Source organism: Protopterus annectens, chromosome 13.part0 (genome assembly GCF_019279795.1).
Source record: "Protopterus annectens isolate FY-2018-M chromosome 13.part0, PAN1.0, whole genome shotgun sequence".
Classification (NCBI taxonomy): domain Eukaryota; kingdom Metazoa; phylum Chordata; order Ceratodontiformes; family Protopteridae; genus Protopterus; species Protopterus annectens.
The window spans coordinates 499173905-499189389 of NC_056747.1; the positions used below are offsets into that span (position 1 = coordinate 499173905).

The window sequence follows — 15485 nt, forward strand, 5'->3', positions numbered from 1 at the left end:
TAAATTAAGAACATTTACAAGGTAAAACAATATGTACCTGGAGAAGTACATACCAATAAGATATATAACTGCATTGCTAAAAAAAAAAAAAAAAAAAAAAAAAAAAGCTTTTTTGCTTGTTTACAATTATCAGAGAGTGATATGACTGACAAGGGGCCACAGTTATTCCAGAAAGGCAACAGATTTAGTGGGGAAAAAATAAATGGGATGTTTATAGGATGAACTAATATATCTTAATACTCTGCAGATATGCAACGTGGAATAGAAGGTGACTACAAAGTCCAGACATCAACTAGTGACATTTTTATGAGTCACACTTACATCTCTAAGATGTTTTCAGGTGCTTCTTAATGTTAATGCAAGCATGAATGCATTGCAGATTTTCCTCAGTAATGCTGACAAGCTTTCTTCTGTATCTTGCTTTGTATGCTTCATATGGGTTATCTTTGTACCTACTGTTGTTCCTTACTTTACATGCCAGGCTCTGAGATATACTCCTCACTTCTTTTTGAGCAATAAACCACTGATGCAGAGATTGTGTTAACAGATATTTTTATGGATGGCATATTAGTTTGTGTGCCACTTTAGTTGGAATTGCATCGGAGTTTGAGGAGGGTGAGCTAACTGTGTTTTTGTAGTGCTATGTAGTCATGCTTTTTTTTTTCTTTTTTTACAAATTTGGTGATTTTGTCATAGCACTGGTTTAGTTTAGTGAATGGTGTAGGTATGGAGTTAAGAATATGTGATGCATGTAGCAGGTCGTGAAGACGAAAGGCCCAAGAAGATAATTAGAGTGATCTATTTAGGAAGGGCTTTGTTCTGTGCATGAGTCTTACTGACTATGTGTAAGTCAAACTTTAGCTGTTTGCCTCTTATGATCATTTTTGTCAGGATGAGTTCCATTCAAGGAATATCTAAAGTATTAAACTGGAAGACTGTCTGTAGTTGGTAAGGTTTTCTTTAGTTTGTGAAGGAACTTTTTAATGAGGTCTGTTCATAACAGACTTACATTCATAGGGTCATAAGTAAGCACTAGGCTAGCTGCCCTTGCAGACCATTTTAAGTTTAGCCAGTTTCCCTTTTTGTGCTCAAATTAACTTAGGGATACAACTAAGGGTATGCTTAGATGTAATCATTGCAACCAATGTCAGCATATATTGGTTTGGGAATCCTTCTTATTAATAGTAGGAAATTTACCTCTTGGAAGTATTTCAACTGTGATTCTAGAGTAGGGGGATTGTATGTGGGGCTTTATGTAACTCGTGTAGTGCATTCTATATAGGAAAAACGTAACATAAGTTGAAAGACAGAATATATGAACATGTGAATGATGTAGTAAAAGCTGAAGTATCAAATGCCCTATATAGACATATTTCGCATTCGCTGGATCACAAATTTTATTTTGTGGTATTGGATTTCGGCCAAAATGACCCTGGGGGAATTATTACAGATGAACACTTAAATAAAAGGGAACTTATTTGGATTCTTACACTCAATGCATTGGAACCCCCAGGATTGAATGCATCTTGTTCTTTAGTGCCAATAATGAAGTTAGAAAGCCTTGACGCCTGAAAAATTATTTCAACTTGGATCCATTATTGTTGTAATATTATTATTTGTTTATTAGTTTTTTAGTGTATTTATTAGTTGCATTAATTTTGTATTTGGTTAGGTTTAACCTGATTTTTATAGGGCTTGTATTTAGTTAATTAATTAATTAATTAATTAATTAAATTAAATTAATCTAAGTGTTTTATTGGTTGACTGAATCATATGATGTGATGTTACTATGGTATTTAATTGTGGAATTTGATGTGGCAAGGAGTTCTGAAGAAGTCTCTGGAAGACAAAAGTACTTGACTGCTGGTTTTACTAATACAGGTCCTTGTTGGAGCTTACTGGTGCTATTGCCTGTTTCCTTGGTTCTTGGTTTGTGTTTCAGTCGTATTGGTTGTTTATGGTATACCAGAATGTTCCATGTTGGTTTATGTTGCTGTGCGGTTCTTGACAAAATTATGACTAAAACAGCTTGGAGGAATTTTTTGACTTTCTTTTGTGGGTATTTTTTTCCATAGTACTGAGAATTCAATCAATCCTTGGTCTGTTTATGTCATGACCATTTTTAAATATTTTTAAATATCTGTTAAGCAATGGCATGGTTAGACTTTACATGTTTCTGCCTTAGTGAGGCAAGTATGTTTAGAATACTTAAGAAAGTGTCACTAAAGTAATGAACCTCATCTCAGGACAGGACAGGGGACAATAAACATTCATTGGCTAATTTTTACAGGTCATGTTAACACTAGCATTTAGTAATATACACTTTTGTACAGTCAGATACAAGTGATTTCCCCCTGTTGTCTGTTATATTCCTTAAGTTTTTCATGAATTTTAGGAACACATTCTTCTCTGTCACTAAATATGTGTTTCTACTATCATCCTTTGCTGATTTCTTAATTATTCTGCAACAAAAACAATTCCAAGTCTTCACATATTATAACTCAAGTAGTTTTGTAAAGTTAAAAGACAAAAGAAAAAAATTCAACCTTTAAATGAAACTCATTTTGTCTCTCAGAGTCGCACTTAGTCTGAAACTTAATGGGTGCTATTATTTACAAATCAGTCCACAAATAACATTAATATAGCTAATTTCTCAAACTAAGAAAAAAGAGCAAGACATTTCAATATTTAATGCTTGGCAATATGGCCAAAAGGATCAAGAAAACTGACAGTAAATTGTTTCAATGTAGGAAAAAGAAAGGAAGGGGGTACAGTGCACAGTGTTTTAAATAAGGAACATAACTGTAGCCAGAGGGGCATTAGTATTGAAATATATATTCTGAGTTCAGGGATTTACATCTCCTTTCAGAACCCATCAGAATGAAGGTTGACTAGTGAGCAAAAGCCAGGCATTAAAATACTAAGAGGCCTTTCTGCAGAAAGTTATAGTAATGCATTACCATTATGCACTGTAATCATAATTGTAAAAAGAGTGCAAATATCAGGGTTTATCCATTTACTTTAAATATTTTTACCACCATCTGTACTTTTTGCAGCCTTGAAGAAAGCAACAAAGTTTAGTTCAGCAAAGTTAGGATACGGTTTAACAGTAAATGAACAAACTCTACATATAAGATAAAATAATGTTCCAAAACTTGCATTCCCTCCCCAGACGGCCAACCATGAGGAATTTATGTTTACCACCAAACACAAGTCACTGGTGTGGCAGGAATGACATGGCATCTGTTACTCTCTCCATATTATTCATTATTACTCAGACAGTTGTTTATGAATACATTTTACATTCCATGTATGTACATGTTCTCCAGAATGTGACCTTGCTTAGTGTACTGTAAAACCGAATGTCAGATGTCTAATCAATTATAGCATTACAACGGTTTAACACTTTCTTCAATTTCTGTTGAAGAATAATTTATTCATCTACAGTTCTAAAAAACATGTACAACCAATGTTATGCATGTTAATTATGTATCTTAGAAGAGACTCTTTAAATTTTTTGTGAAAATGGTAGCATAAATGCATTATATAAAAAAAGATTTTCTTTACCTGATTCTTTCTTGTTACTGGTCACCCTGTCCGCTTCATTTTCAAGACATGCTTCTTCTGATACCATATCATTTTTATTCTTCCTGGCTGAATAACTGTTAAAAATATATAAAAACACAAAGTAAATATATAAGAAACAGGACACAAAAAGACTCCTATGCTGGCAAGGCACCATAGCACAAATAAAAAGCTAAATAAATAAAAGCACACTGCTAAGAAGTAATTCAATACACATGGTTTCAGAACCATTCCATGCAAGTACATATAAAAATGTGCTGCTTGTAGGGTCACTGATGGTGTAGAAAAGACAAATATTCCTGATTCCAGGAACTGGAGTTCAGAAGTGACTCGCTTGAGAAGGAGGGACCAAGGCTGCTAGGATGAGCCCTTCTTCTCTTCGAGGAAGGCAGACTCAAGTTCCACAATGACAAGTGTAATTATAACAAAATCAGGCAGTCATTGAGGAACAGAGCAAAATCAGATTTGTAGCTGTGGTGGGCATTTCTGCATATGTGATAAAGATGACGTAATGGAGTATCTACTTTTTCCAGAAAACTAAGAAAGCATCATAAAAACTCTTTAAGAAGAGGAGAACAATTCTTAATTACATGCTTACACTGAATGGTTTATTAGTCAGATAATGAGGCACACCTGAGATAGTGGGATCTTCATACGTTTGTAAAGGATATTATTTCAAATGCATTTTTATCACTTTGTTCTGTTTAAAATGTAATTTAATCAAACAAAATCTTGACTCATTTTTAGTGTAAAATCCCCCTCCTCATCTTAGGAAACTATGCCTTCTGTAACCTCCTTACATGAACTACAGTGAGGACAGTCTGGGGAAAAGAGAGATTTTCATCTCTACCAACAAAAGAAAATTAGAGAGTTTGTACATTTGACATTTTACATTTAACTGCCCCGCTTCCCGGAAATTGAGCTCCAACTTCTCAATGAAGAGAATATTATCTACCAAATAGTTGCTGAAAATTAAATAAGAAGGAATGGGATAGTGAGATGGCCCTAATAAGTTAAAGAACTGAAGCAGTGTGTGGCACTTTAAAATAGGTGGCAAAATCATTTGGCACAAAGAATGCAAATAAAGTATCAGTATTCTGTAGCACCATTATTTTACAGGTGCTGCAACACAACTACTTTGACAGTTACTACACTATTTGGCAAAAACGTTGCTATAATAAGCAAAGCAATGTCAGGGGCAATTAATAGCAGTCACTCGTAGGTCTAAGATGTTGGACTATATGCTTATGGTTCTACTTTAATTTATATATAGTCTATACATCGTCTAGAAGCAGATATTGATTGCAAGGTCTTTGTATATGATGCAGGCCTATAAAAGTTATTACATGCATTATTTGAACTTTAACCCTCCAATTGCTTTCAATTCCTACATGACAACACTCACTACTCACTCTCACATACACAGACACACACTTACATGCATGCACAAACACACATACATTAGAAATTAGTGAAAATTGTTTCATACAACTGTAAAATGAGTAGATAAGTAGATCACCCTAAAATGTATGAAGCCATGAATACTCAAACTTTAAACAAACCTGAGAGATAACAGAAAAATAACAGCTCTGTTGCAGTTCTGGCTTCAGAACAAGTAATTGATTTATGTACAAAGAAGAGTGCTAATGGAAATAAATAAAGCTGGGAAGTAGAAGAAGAAAGGATGTGTAAATTTAGAAGGAGACAAGAAATCCACCTTCATAATTATTATCTCATTAAGTCTTTACTGCTACAAGGGCAGCAATGAAATGATATATAAAATATAAAAACATATCCCCAAAAATGAAATTACTATGGGGAAAGGCTTTGGAATAGTCCGGCCCATAAACCAAAGAAAGGTGGACATAGAAAAGGAAGAACATGATAGACAATTATAAATGTCCTTTGACTGGATAACCACTGTAGCAAACTATGAAAGAGCTGTGGATATGGCCTAGTTTGACTTTAGCAAAGCTGTGCATGACATCACAAAAAGAGATTAATGAACTCTAAGTCAGAATAAGCCCTAGAGTGACTTGAGTTAGTAAATGACAGCTGACTATGGGGCAAACACTGTACGACAGAAAATAAGACTACATTTAGATTTAAGACTTGTCCAGGTAGTTTCCACAGGGGTCACTTCTGAAGCTGATTTTTATTTTACAATTATGTCATAAGTGACTAGGCAAAAAGACTGGGACAAAAGGATTGCATTTTTGTTAGTGGTGCTGTGGTAGCTTTGTCGACTCACAGTAAGACGTTGTCCCGTTCAATTCTCAGCTAGAGCATCTTCTGTGTGGAGGCATGCATGAATGGGCGTGACTTTGTTGAAGGTTGTGCATCAGGGCTGGTAACTCGACACGTAAAAATCCACTACCAAACATTAGCAGACTGGAGTTCCGCTGTGGGGACCCCTAACCGGGATAAGCCGAAAGACACAACAACAACAACAACAACATAAAAGAATACATTGTAGCTGATACATAAAAAAGATAAAGAAAACAGGTCTCTGAACCCAGAAACAGGTGGGGTTATCTACAATATGACAGTTAAATTTTAACCAAACAGGTGAAATAAAACTAAAGTAGATAAAGTGAGAAGTACCAGTGCAAAACACAAAAGGAGATCTGCTGATCAGATCAGACAACCCAAAAGAAAGCATGTTTGACTTTTTTATTTGTTTAGTTGACATTTGTTTACCAGAGGGATCCGACTGGGCTAGTAGTCCATTTTCATTGGAGACCCGGGGAAAACGCTCCAGATATAAAATGCAACATTAAAAGAGTATAACATTAAAATAAACTGAGACAGGTACAATCATTACAGTAATTGCAGAATTAATGCTAAGACAACTACTTGTTTTACACAGAATTAAATAACCCAGATATACTGGGGTATATAAAATTACAGAATTAAATAACCCAGATATACTGGGGTATATAAAATTAGTTTACAGAAATGAGATCATCATTCAAGAAAAGTTCTAAACAGGAATGAGAAATATAAAAAAAAAAAAAAAATATGACAATGTTCAAAAATATGGATACAAGTATTTTCAAAGTCATGGACAACATCAATCAATTTATCTACAGAATTCTGATGTGTTTTAGGATAAGTAGACAGGAAATAAAAATGAATAACGGGAGAGAGGGATGAGTAGAAATCTATTGAATATATACCTGCTGAGGTTTGTAGAAGATTATGAGGGGATCTAGAGTTGATTAGGGAACCTGGCAAGAGTAGAAGTAAAGCAGAATAAAAGTGTTGAAAGAATGAAAAAGAAAAATAGCCATTAATGTGAGAAAGTATCAAGAAAGGGTCATGGAATATCAGGAATGCACAAGAATAAAAACAAAATAACTTATCTCTCAATGCAGATAATTGCAAATGCTCCATCTACATTACTATCCATTACCATCTGCAAGATATTCATCATATTGATCACTGCTGCGATAGCCTTAGCAATATGGGTTATATCATGCCAAGGATATAACAGCTGGTCAGCCTTCAAGGCTTCATGAATCCTCTGATGCACCAAAACTATCAAGCAGCTTGAGCTGAGCTGATGAAAAGACAAGTTTGAGTGTGAATCCCTTCAGCGCTTTGCTCTCTGTGAACAGTATGCTTATCTGAGCTTTGGTGGATCGACGGTTGGCTTCTGCTGTTCCTCTGCTTGGCAGATAAGTTCCCTTTGGGGGAAAATTTTTCATTTTCCTGTTTGTGTTGCTGTTTTATCATCTTCCTCTTCAGGAATGTTTTTTTTAATGTTAGGAGTATTGCGTTATAATCAAATGTCATGCGAGTCTAACTCACTTTTAAATGGAGCACTAATTTTTCACGTCAGTTTAAAAGTGGTGTGAAGTAAATGAAAACATTTTTTTTTCAGTTAAGAAAATGTACTTATTTTACTTTTGTGGGGATGACATAGTGCTGTAGTAAACTTCTTACTGTGGTTTTCTGTTAAAAAGTAACTTGTTTAGACTGGCAGTGTTGACCTGCATTTGCCATTTGTTTTCCCTGGGAAACATGCACAATTATTGGCTTGGACATGGAGCAGACGTCTGGTACGATGACTGGTCCTTCTTTCAGCCCCAAAAAGAGAATATTAAGCAAACAGCTTTTGCAAACATAGCAGGTAACTAATTTGTGTCAGCCACAGGTGGGTGACTCAGTTATGATCATTTGCTGCATCTCAGACAACTGATCTTTTACACAGGATCCCAGTAATGTAGCACCTACAGCAACTATGGACTGGAGGAGAGCCATGTCCTCTATGGCTTTTGGTGTCCCCTCAGTAGGTAAGGGAGTGCCACTGTTGCTGGTCCTGAGAGAGGGAAAAGGAATGTGCCCCCGTTGTGCCAGAATGCTGTACCCATCCTGGGGAAGCTGTGGTTGCTATTAGTAGTAACACAGGGGTCTATGTTTACTGATCAAATGACATATTCATCGTACACAGACCATCAAAACTTCCTTTAATCGAAAGGCCATATGAAGGTACATAATTTCATCGAATGATCACAGTTGGTGAACATAAAGGAAGCAGAATATAGTACATACTTATTGGTAACATAGATATAAGGAAACCTGCCCTTTCCCCACTGTAGTGTGATCTTAAGAGTTGGTATATATAATTAGCAGGCAGTGTGGGGGGCAGCCCCCCACATATGGATTGTCTGGTGTTCACTAAGAAATTATTGATAGGTATGGGGAAAATGTGTATACTTCTGCCAATTTGATTTTCAGAATTTTGAACTGTCAGGATCATATGTTAAAGTTTGTTATAACTAAATGTGAAAAGTATGAGTGATGTTTTAGCTGCAGTTTCTTCTTGTGAAGGCAAATCTGCTTTAAATAACTTGGCTTCCTCTACTGCACAGGTCATTGCTCACTGTATACAGTGTATGTATGATGCTTTTGATACTTGTTCCTGGGCTTTGGCCATTAGCACTATTTTAAGTAGGTTTGCATGGCTGCATTTTCAGAACCCCTCAGATGATATTAAAAATGAGATTTTAAATTCTCCATTGGATACAGATTTAGTGTCTGGTTTCTTTGCTGCAGAGGTGATCAAAAAGTGTTCTGAAAGGGTCAAGCTGATATAGGAAAATAATTTTAATTTTTGTCTATGATTTTTTAGCCCTCCTTTCACAAATTTTCCAAAGGATTTTCTATCACCTCATCCAGTTTCAGCAAAAAGAAGACTAAACAATCTCAACAAAATATAGGTAAACAGACCTTTAAGAAGAAATGGCAGAGGAGTTTAAAAAAAAAGAAGTCTGGTCCTCCCAAAACCAAGGACAGTCCACCAAGTCTGAATGACTGTTCAAGAGACCTTATGATTCCTTTCCATCCTGACCCTTTTTTTCTTTCAGAAAGTCTGAATCTCCATTTCTTTCTCTTTGGCAATATATGGTTTCAGACAAATAAGTTTGGAAAAATCATTCTTCAAGGTAACAGATGGCAGTGGGTGAAAATGCCTTCTTTCTGGGGGGGGGGGGGGCGGGGGTCATTCCTCATCCTCCAGATCAAACTCCTTTGTTTCCACTGATTCATCATCACATGCTGTACCAAGGAAGGGCAAAACCAGTTGTTCAAGGATGCTCCTAGTGACAAAAAAAAAAATAATGCTAGGAGACCAGTTCTGGATCTTTCTTTCTATTGTAAGCATCTTTGTGACAGTCCCAAAATTCAAAATGATGTCACTTCAAAACCTGTTACCTCTTCTTTCTGTTTCATGTTTCCTGGTAACACTGGACCTAAAAGCTGCTTATCATCACATCCCTGTTTGTCAAGACTTTAGATGTTTCTTAAGGGTCTCTGCCTTACTATTTGGAATATCTACTACACCAACAGCATTCACAAAGTATCTAGCTCCAGTTATAACTCATTGCATGCTACAAGATATCCACATTTTTTTCTTATTTAAATGACTTGCTTATCTGTTCAGAATCTTTTAGAGTGTCAAGAATCTCCGTCTTCAAGTTGAGATTCCAAAAGAACATTCAAAGGTCTTTCTTTACTCCTTCACATGGGATTGAGTTTCTGGGATGTCAATTAGGCATCTCAGTTCAAATAGCTTTTCCTTCACAGGAAATAAATAGATCTAGATCTAGTTTTTTTTATTTTTCCATGCAAACTTCAGTCACTATGAGGGAATACCTCAGGATTTTGGGTCTCATGGCATCTATGATTCTTATGGTGTCCTGGCAAGACTCAACATAAGGAAGATACAGTGGTATCTGAAATCTCTTTGGTCATAGCACCAACACCCTTTATCTTTTCAAATTCTAGTACTGGGGTTTGTCAGAAGAGAAATAATTTGAGGACTCAAAACAGATATGCTTAAATCCTGGTCTCCCCTTTTCACTTCCTGCTCCAAACCAGTTACCACAGATTCCTTAGATTTTGCATGAGGAATAGTTTCAGGAGGAATAAACATGCAGGGCATATGAGACACCAAGGACAGATAGATGCAAGCACAAAAGTATCAAGGCAATGATTGCCCTGATCAAGGCACTCAAGTCTTTGAACCATCTTTGATCCCCAGGATGTCTTTAAGTGGTTACAGACAATACCACAGTCATGTGGTACATCAACAAGCAAGGGTGAAGCAGGTCAAAACTCCTTTACAGACCAGTCCTGTTAGCTTGGGATACAGCCTCACAGCACAATCCAATCTCACTCTACCGGCATCTTACATTCCATCAGAGTAAAACTGTGTGGCAGACAAGTTGAGCAGGACTAGGGCAGACCCTCACAACTGGAAACTAGATCAGGGGGTCTTCCAAGATTTTATCCATCTGTGGGGAGTTCCTCAAGTAGACCTCTTTGCCTCCTCTCTGAACATTCAACTGTCAATATCCTGTTCCAGAACTCGAGAAGGTATGGAAGCCTTTCCTTATCTTTCCCTTGGACAGGAATATTCCTGTATGCTTTTCCACCCTTTCCACTAAATCCAGGGTATTTCTTAAGATTCAGAAAGAATGCCCCAAGATAATTGTGGTAACTCCCTTCTAGCACAGGGAACCGTGGTTGTCCCTTCATTTGAAAATAGCCAGGGGCAACTACCACAAGCTCCCTCTCAAGCTAGATCTACTCACACAGGAACAGGGGTGTATGATACACTCTGACATCGATCAACTTCAGCTGACTGCTTGGATGATAGTGCCTTAATTCCTTTTTAGGCACCTATTTACTAAGGATGTGCAGCCGGAAGGCCCACTAGTAGAAAATGGTATATCAGCAAACAGAAAAGGTTTTCTAGTTGGTGCCAGCAACATAACCAGCACCCATTCGGGGTAGTTTTCTGTTTTTACAATATTTGTGTGAGTTACTATTCTGTGGCCTTTCTTATTCCTCTTTCAAGGTTCATTTATTGGCCATTTAACCATCTGCTCATGGATCCTCCTCTTTCAATGTAGACACAATGTTCTTGAAAGGGGTTTTGCATAAAAGGCTTTCAATAAAATAGGTGGCCCTCTTTTGGATCTTAATTTTGTGTTAGAGAAGCTAATACTTGCTCCACTTGAACCAGCTAACCTGGCTGACTTATGGTTCTTATAATGGAAAACAGTTTTACCAATTGTTCTGACCTCTGCAGGAGGCGTATGTGAGTTGCAAGCTCTTATGGTGAGAGTCAACCTTATCTCATTTTACATAGGTACATGATTTCTTTCAGAGCTAATCCTTCTTTTATGCCTAAAGTGGTCTCCAAATTTATTTTAAACCAATTTATCCATCTGCCCTTTTTCTTTCCTGAACCTAAAAATGAGGAAGATAGGATATGCATACCTTGGTTGCCCACAGACAATTCATGTACTATCTTGACAGAGCTAAATCTTTCCAGTCTTAAGACCGATTGTTCATTTCTTGTGATGGTATGAAGAAGGGACAACCTGCATCAAAACAGAATATTTCGTAATGGTTGTCTAAGGCTACTACCTTTTCCTATACTCACTATAGCCAAACTATTCTAAGCGGGGTTAAGGCCCACTCTATGAGGGCCCTGGCATAATCTATGGATTTTTGGAAAGAGTTGGGTTCTAGAAGATTTATAGAAGCTGCTACTTGGTCCACTGTACATAACTTTATAAAGCACTATGAGCTTGATTCCTTCCCTAGGTCCAGATCAGGCTTTGCTACAACCATTCTCCATGAACTCCTGGACTCTTCTCCTTCCACCTCTCAAATGTAGGGGGTAATCTAACCATACAGCTAAGGCTACTGCAACAGTGTTCAATATGAAGAACATAGTACAGTTGTGTAAGTAAACTTACCATAACAGTAGATGTTCGAATGATCACTGCTGCAGTAGCTGCTCCCTCCATTAACTGTAGAAGTCCTCTTATTCATGTGTGGATAGAACTATTCAAATATGGTTATGTGAATCTCAGTATTGTACTTTGTACATATCATTGAAATTTACTCAGGATGTTTGACAATTGTGTTTCAGTTTGGTCTACTGATATAATCTCTCATCTGTGCCCTCACAGGTAACTGACACCTGCAAATTGATGCACATCTCCACATTTTGTCACTTGGCTTGAATTTCACAAGCATGATCCAGCATTCCACTAGTTTCATTTCCTTTATTTGATATTCCCTCACCTTTAGTCTTCTGAACCTAATGAAGCCATATACGTTATTCTTCAGTCTACTTGCTGGAACAGCAGAAATCCATCCTGATGACACACATGCACACTATTTTTGAATTGCCAACTCTGCATTGCTCAGAGACACAACTGTTCATATGCAAGAAAGGCAAAAAAATGCTTAAAACCTGCATGCATACTTCAACATGGGCAAGCATTTTGATTTTGACAAAACATGCAAAAAACTCCCTTATTAGCCTCAGTAAGAAGCTGAGATCCCTCATAAAATCCTCCAAAGCTAGTTATGAAAAAAAATTGCCAAAGATTCCAAAGACAACCACAAGGCATTCTATAACTATGTCAAGAATCTAAATGGCAATGCTCAGATATGCTCTGAGGTACAACAGAATGGCATTAAATATATTGATCCCAAGGATATTGCCAATATCCTGGCAGATCGATTTAGTGCCAACTTCACCCCCCTCTCACCCCCTCAATGGCCCATCCCAATATCGGAAGATTGCTAAATTCCGGTAATAATGGCCACACAGGTAAAATATGCACTCTCCAAAGCTAAGAATACAGCATCCATGGGACCAGATGACATCCCGGGCTGTGTACTACATGAACTACAAAATGAACTGGTACCTCACCTAAGTGTCATGTTTAATCATACCCTCACCTCAGGCTTCATGCCCACTGAGTGGCGCTACAATTAGCCCACTCCACAAGGGGGGATTCATGGGAACTACCACCCCATCAGTCTGACGAGCCTGATCTGCAAGGCCATGGAACATATTATCATGGAACTTATAAACAAAAATATTGGCAACCTTAAAACACTGGACCTAACCCAGTTTGGGTTTATGAAGGGCCGAACTTGTCTCCTGAACCTGACTGACTTCTTTGAATCAGTCTCCATTGCCGTGGACGAGGGTAAGGCAGTTCACACAGCCTATCTGGACCTCACCAAGGCCTTTGACACCATCCCCCACTCTGGAATCATAGATAAACTTACTAAGCTGGGCATTAATCCCTACGTCACTCGATGGGTTGCCAACTGGCTTACTGACAGAACCCACACTGTAAACGTAGCTGACTCCAAATCCAGCTCCAGACAAGTGACAAGTGGAGTACCTCAGGGTTCAGTCCTGGGACTTCTCTTGTTTGGCATTTATTTCTCTGAAGTACAGACCAACACTAAGGGGCTCTGGCTAACAAAGTTCGCAGATGACTGCAAACTGGCAGCCATTATTGAATCCTCAAATGATGTCAATACTCTACAAAAGGGCCTTACAGAAACAGATGCATGGTGCCAGAGCCATGGGCTCAAGCTCAATGCCAAGAAATGCATAGTTATCCCCTTTGGGAAAAAACATGTACCCGTGAATTACCACATAGGTGCCGGAACACTCAACACCGAAAGTGTGTTAAGAGACTTAAGGACACAGGTGGACAGTGGTCTCACCTTCAATAACCACATCACCACAACAGTCAGGAAATCCTTCTATGTGGCACACCTCATCACTAAGGGCTTTTCATCCAGAAAAAAGGAGGTCATTGTCCCACTGTACTCATCTCTCATTAGACCCATTACAGAATACAATGCCCCATTTGGTATGTACCTCTCAAGACATCTGCAACAACTGGAAAGGCCGCAGAAATACCTCACTAAAATAATCACAGGCCTACAGCAGATGCCCTATGCTGACTGCCTTAAAAAACTCCAGCTATACTCTGTCGCATATCATCTACTCCGAGGCGATCTCTGCTTAACATACAAGGCCATGTCAAACCCAGAGCTGTTGGACATGCTACACTTAAAGAAATCCCAATCCCTCAGAGCCACATGCTCCAGGGATCTAAACCTTGTCATCACAAAATAACAAAACATGCTGGAGGGATAGGTTCCTGACCCAGAGACTCCCCAGCCTCTGCAACAGACTGCTCATACATGTCAAGCATAGTGCCTCTTTGGCCCTCTTCAAAAGGAACCTTGATGTTTGGATGGGAGAAAGTAAATTCACCCCAGGGATCACGTCAGTCATCCTGCTGGACAGGGGTCCAGGGAAGTAAATAGTGTGGGAAGAAATAGCCAGGGGAATTGTTATGGCTAGGTTTGTATAGGCCCTAGAGCTGATTGCCTAGTACCAACCTATACACCTATAAGATATGCTGAAGTGAAACAGTTGATTAACACAATGAGTTGTACACCTTTAGTAGGGCAGTACTATTACTTCTGTCTATCTGTCTATGGACACACAGTCTATAAGAAAATACATTCTTTATGTTCAAACAAACAAAACAGTGACTGAAAATTAAGGAAAATAAAAGAGAGTACAGAGACTCAATAACTTCTTTATGTTCCACCAATATTCTCTAACCATATTATCTCCACTGAAACTCTTTCTTTTAGCTTCTACTTATAAAAATATTCTACAATAAACTTTAAACATTAGCATTCTTCAAATTTGATTTTCTTGCAACTGGAAAAAGCAATCAGTTTCAGGTTGCATCTTTAGCTCTAAAACACAGTAACAGTTCATAAAATAGTCACCTGATGTATAAATAAAGCTTAGATTGTTCTACTTACTGCTTAGGCAGATGAATTAACTTTTTGTTTCTCAGTTTGGCTTGAGTGTTTAAGCTGGATAACTTCTGATCTGCAGAGGCTAAATTTAGGAGAACAGCAACTCTCTTAAGTCTCCTTCGTTGAAGTGTTTGGGAAAAAGGAAGATGCACTCTTGCAATGCAAAACTGAAAAATAAATGTGGTTTGTATTAGTATCATTAATTTTTATTGTATTACTCAGTTATGTACAATATTCCAAGGAACACTTCTGGATATCACCTAGGGCACATACAGAGAGATACTTATATATCCATTTGCAGTTAACTCTGAAAGAGTTAAAACATATAGGATATGCACAGAGCACTTTGTTTATAGACTCTTAGGCTTGTGTCAGGCTTATACCTACATGTCCACCATAATCCCATATTGATAGGTATTATTTTCCAAATATTTTTCAAGATCATTTTTAAAAGAAGCCAATCACTGACATAGTGATTTTAAGGTGAAGATCAGTCAATAATTCAACAGAGTGCTGTCTAATGCATGCCATGATTTCCTGTAAGTGCTACTTATATCAAGCGTTAGGCATTATGATCTGGAATATTCAAAACATAGATTTTAAGGTTCTGCTGCACCACCAATTACCTTGTAGACCAGGAAGAGTTTACCAATAAGTAACCTACAGAAAACCGATCATTAAGACAGTTCTTGAAGCCTTTTAAGATACATCAAGGTTTC

At 37.6% G+C, this 15485-nt stretch overlaps 1 protein-coding gene across 1 annotated transcript in view; it reads right to left on the bottom strand.

Moving 5' to 3' along the window:
* The window catches only part of LOC122787923 (dynein beta chain, flagellar outer arm-like), a 5188001-nt gene that overhangs the window by 106453 nt on the left and 5066063 nt on the right, over nt 1–15485 (bottom strand). The window contains exons 98-99 of the mRNA XM_044054850.1: nt 14770–14933; nt 3568–3662 (exon numbers count right to left, since the gene is read on the bottom strand). Of these exons, the coding sequence (XP_043910785.1) occupies nt 3568–3662; nt 14770–14933 (259 nt within the window). The remainder of the gene's footprint in view (nt 1–3567; nt 3663–14769; nt 14934–15485) is intronic.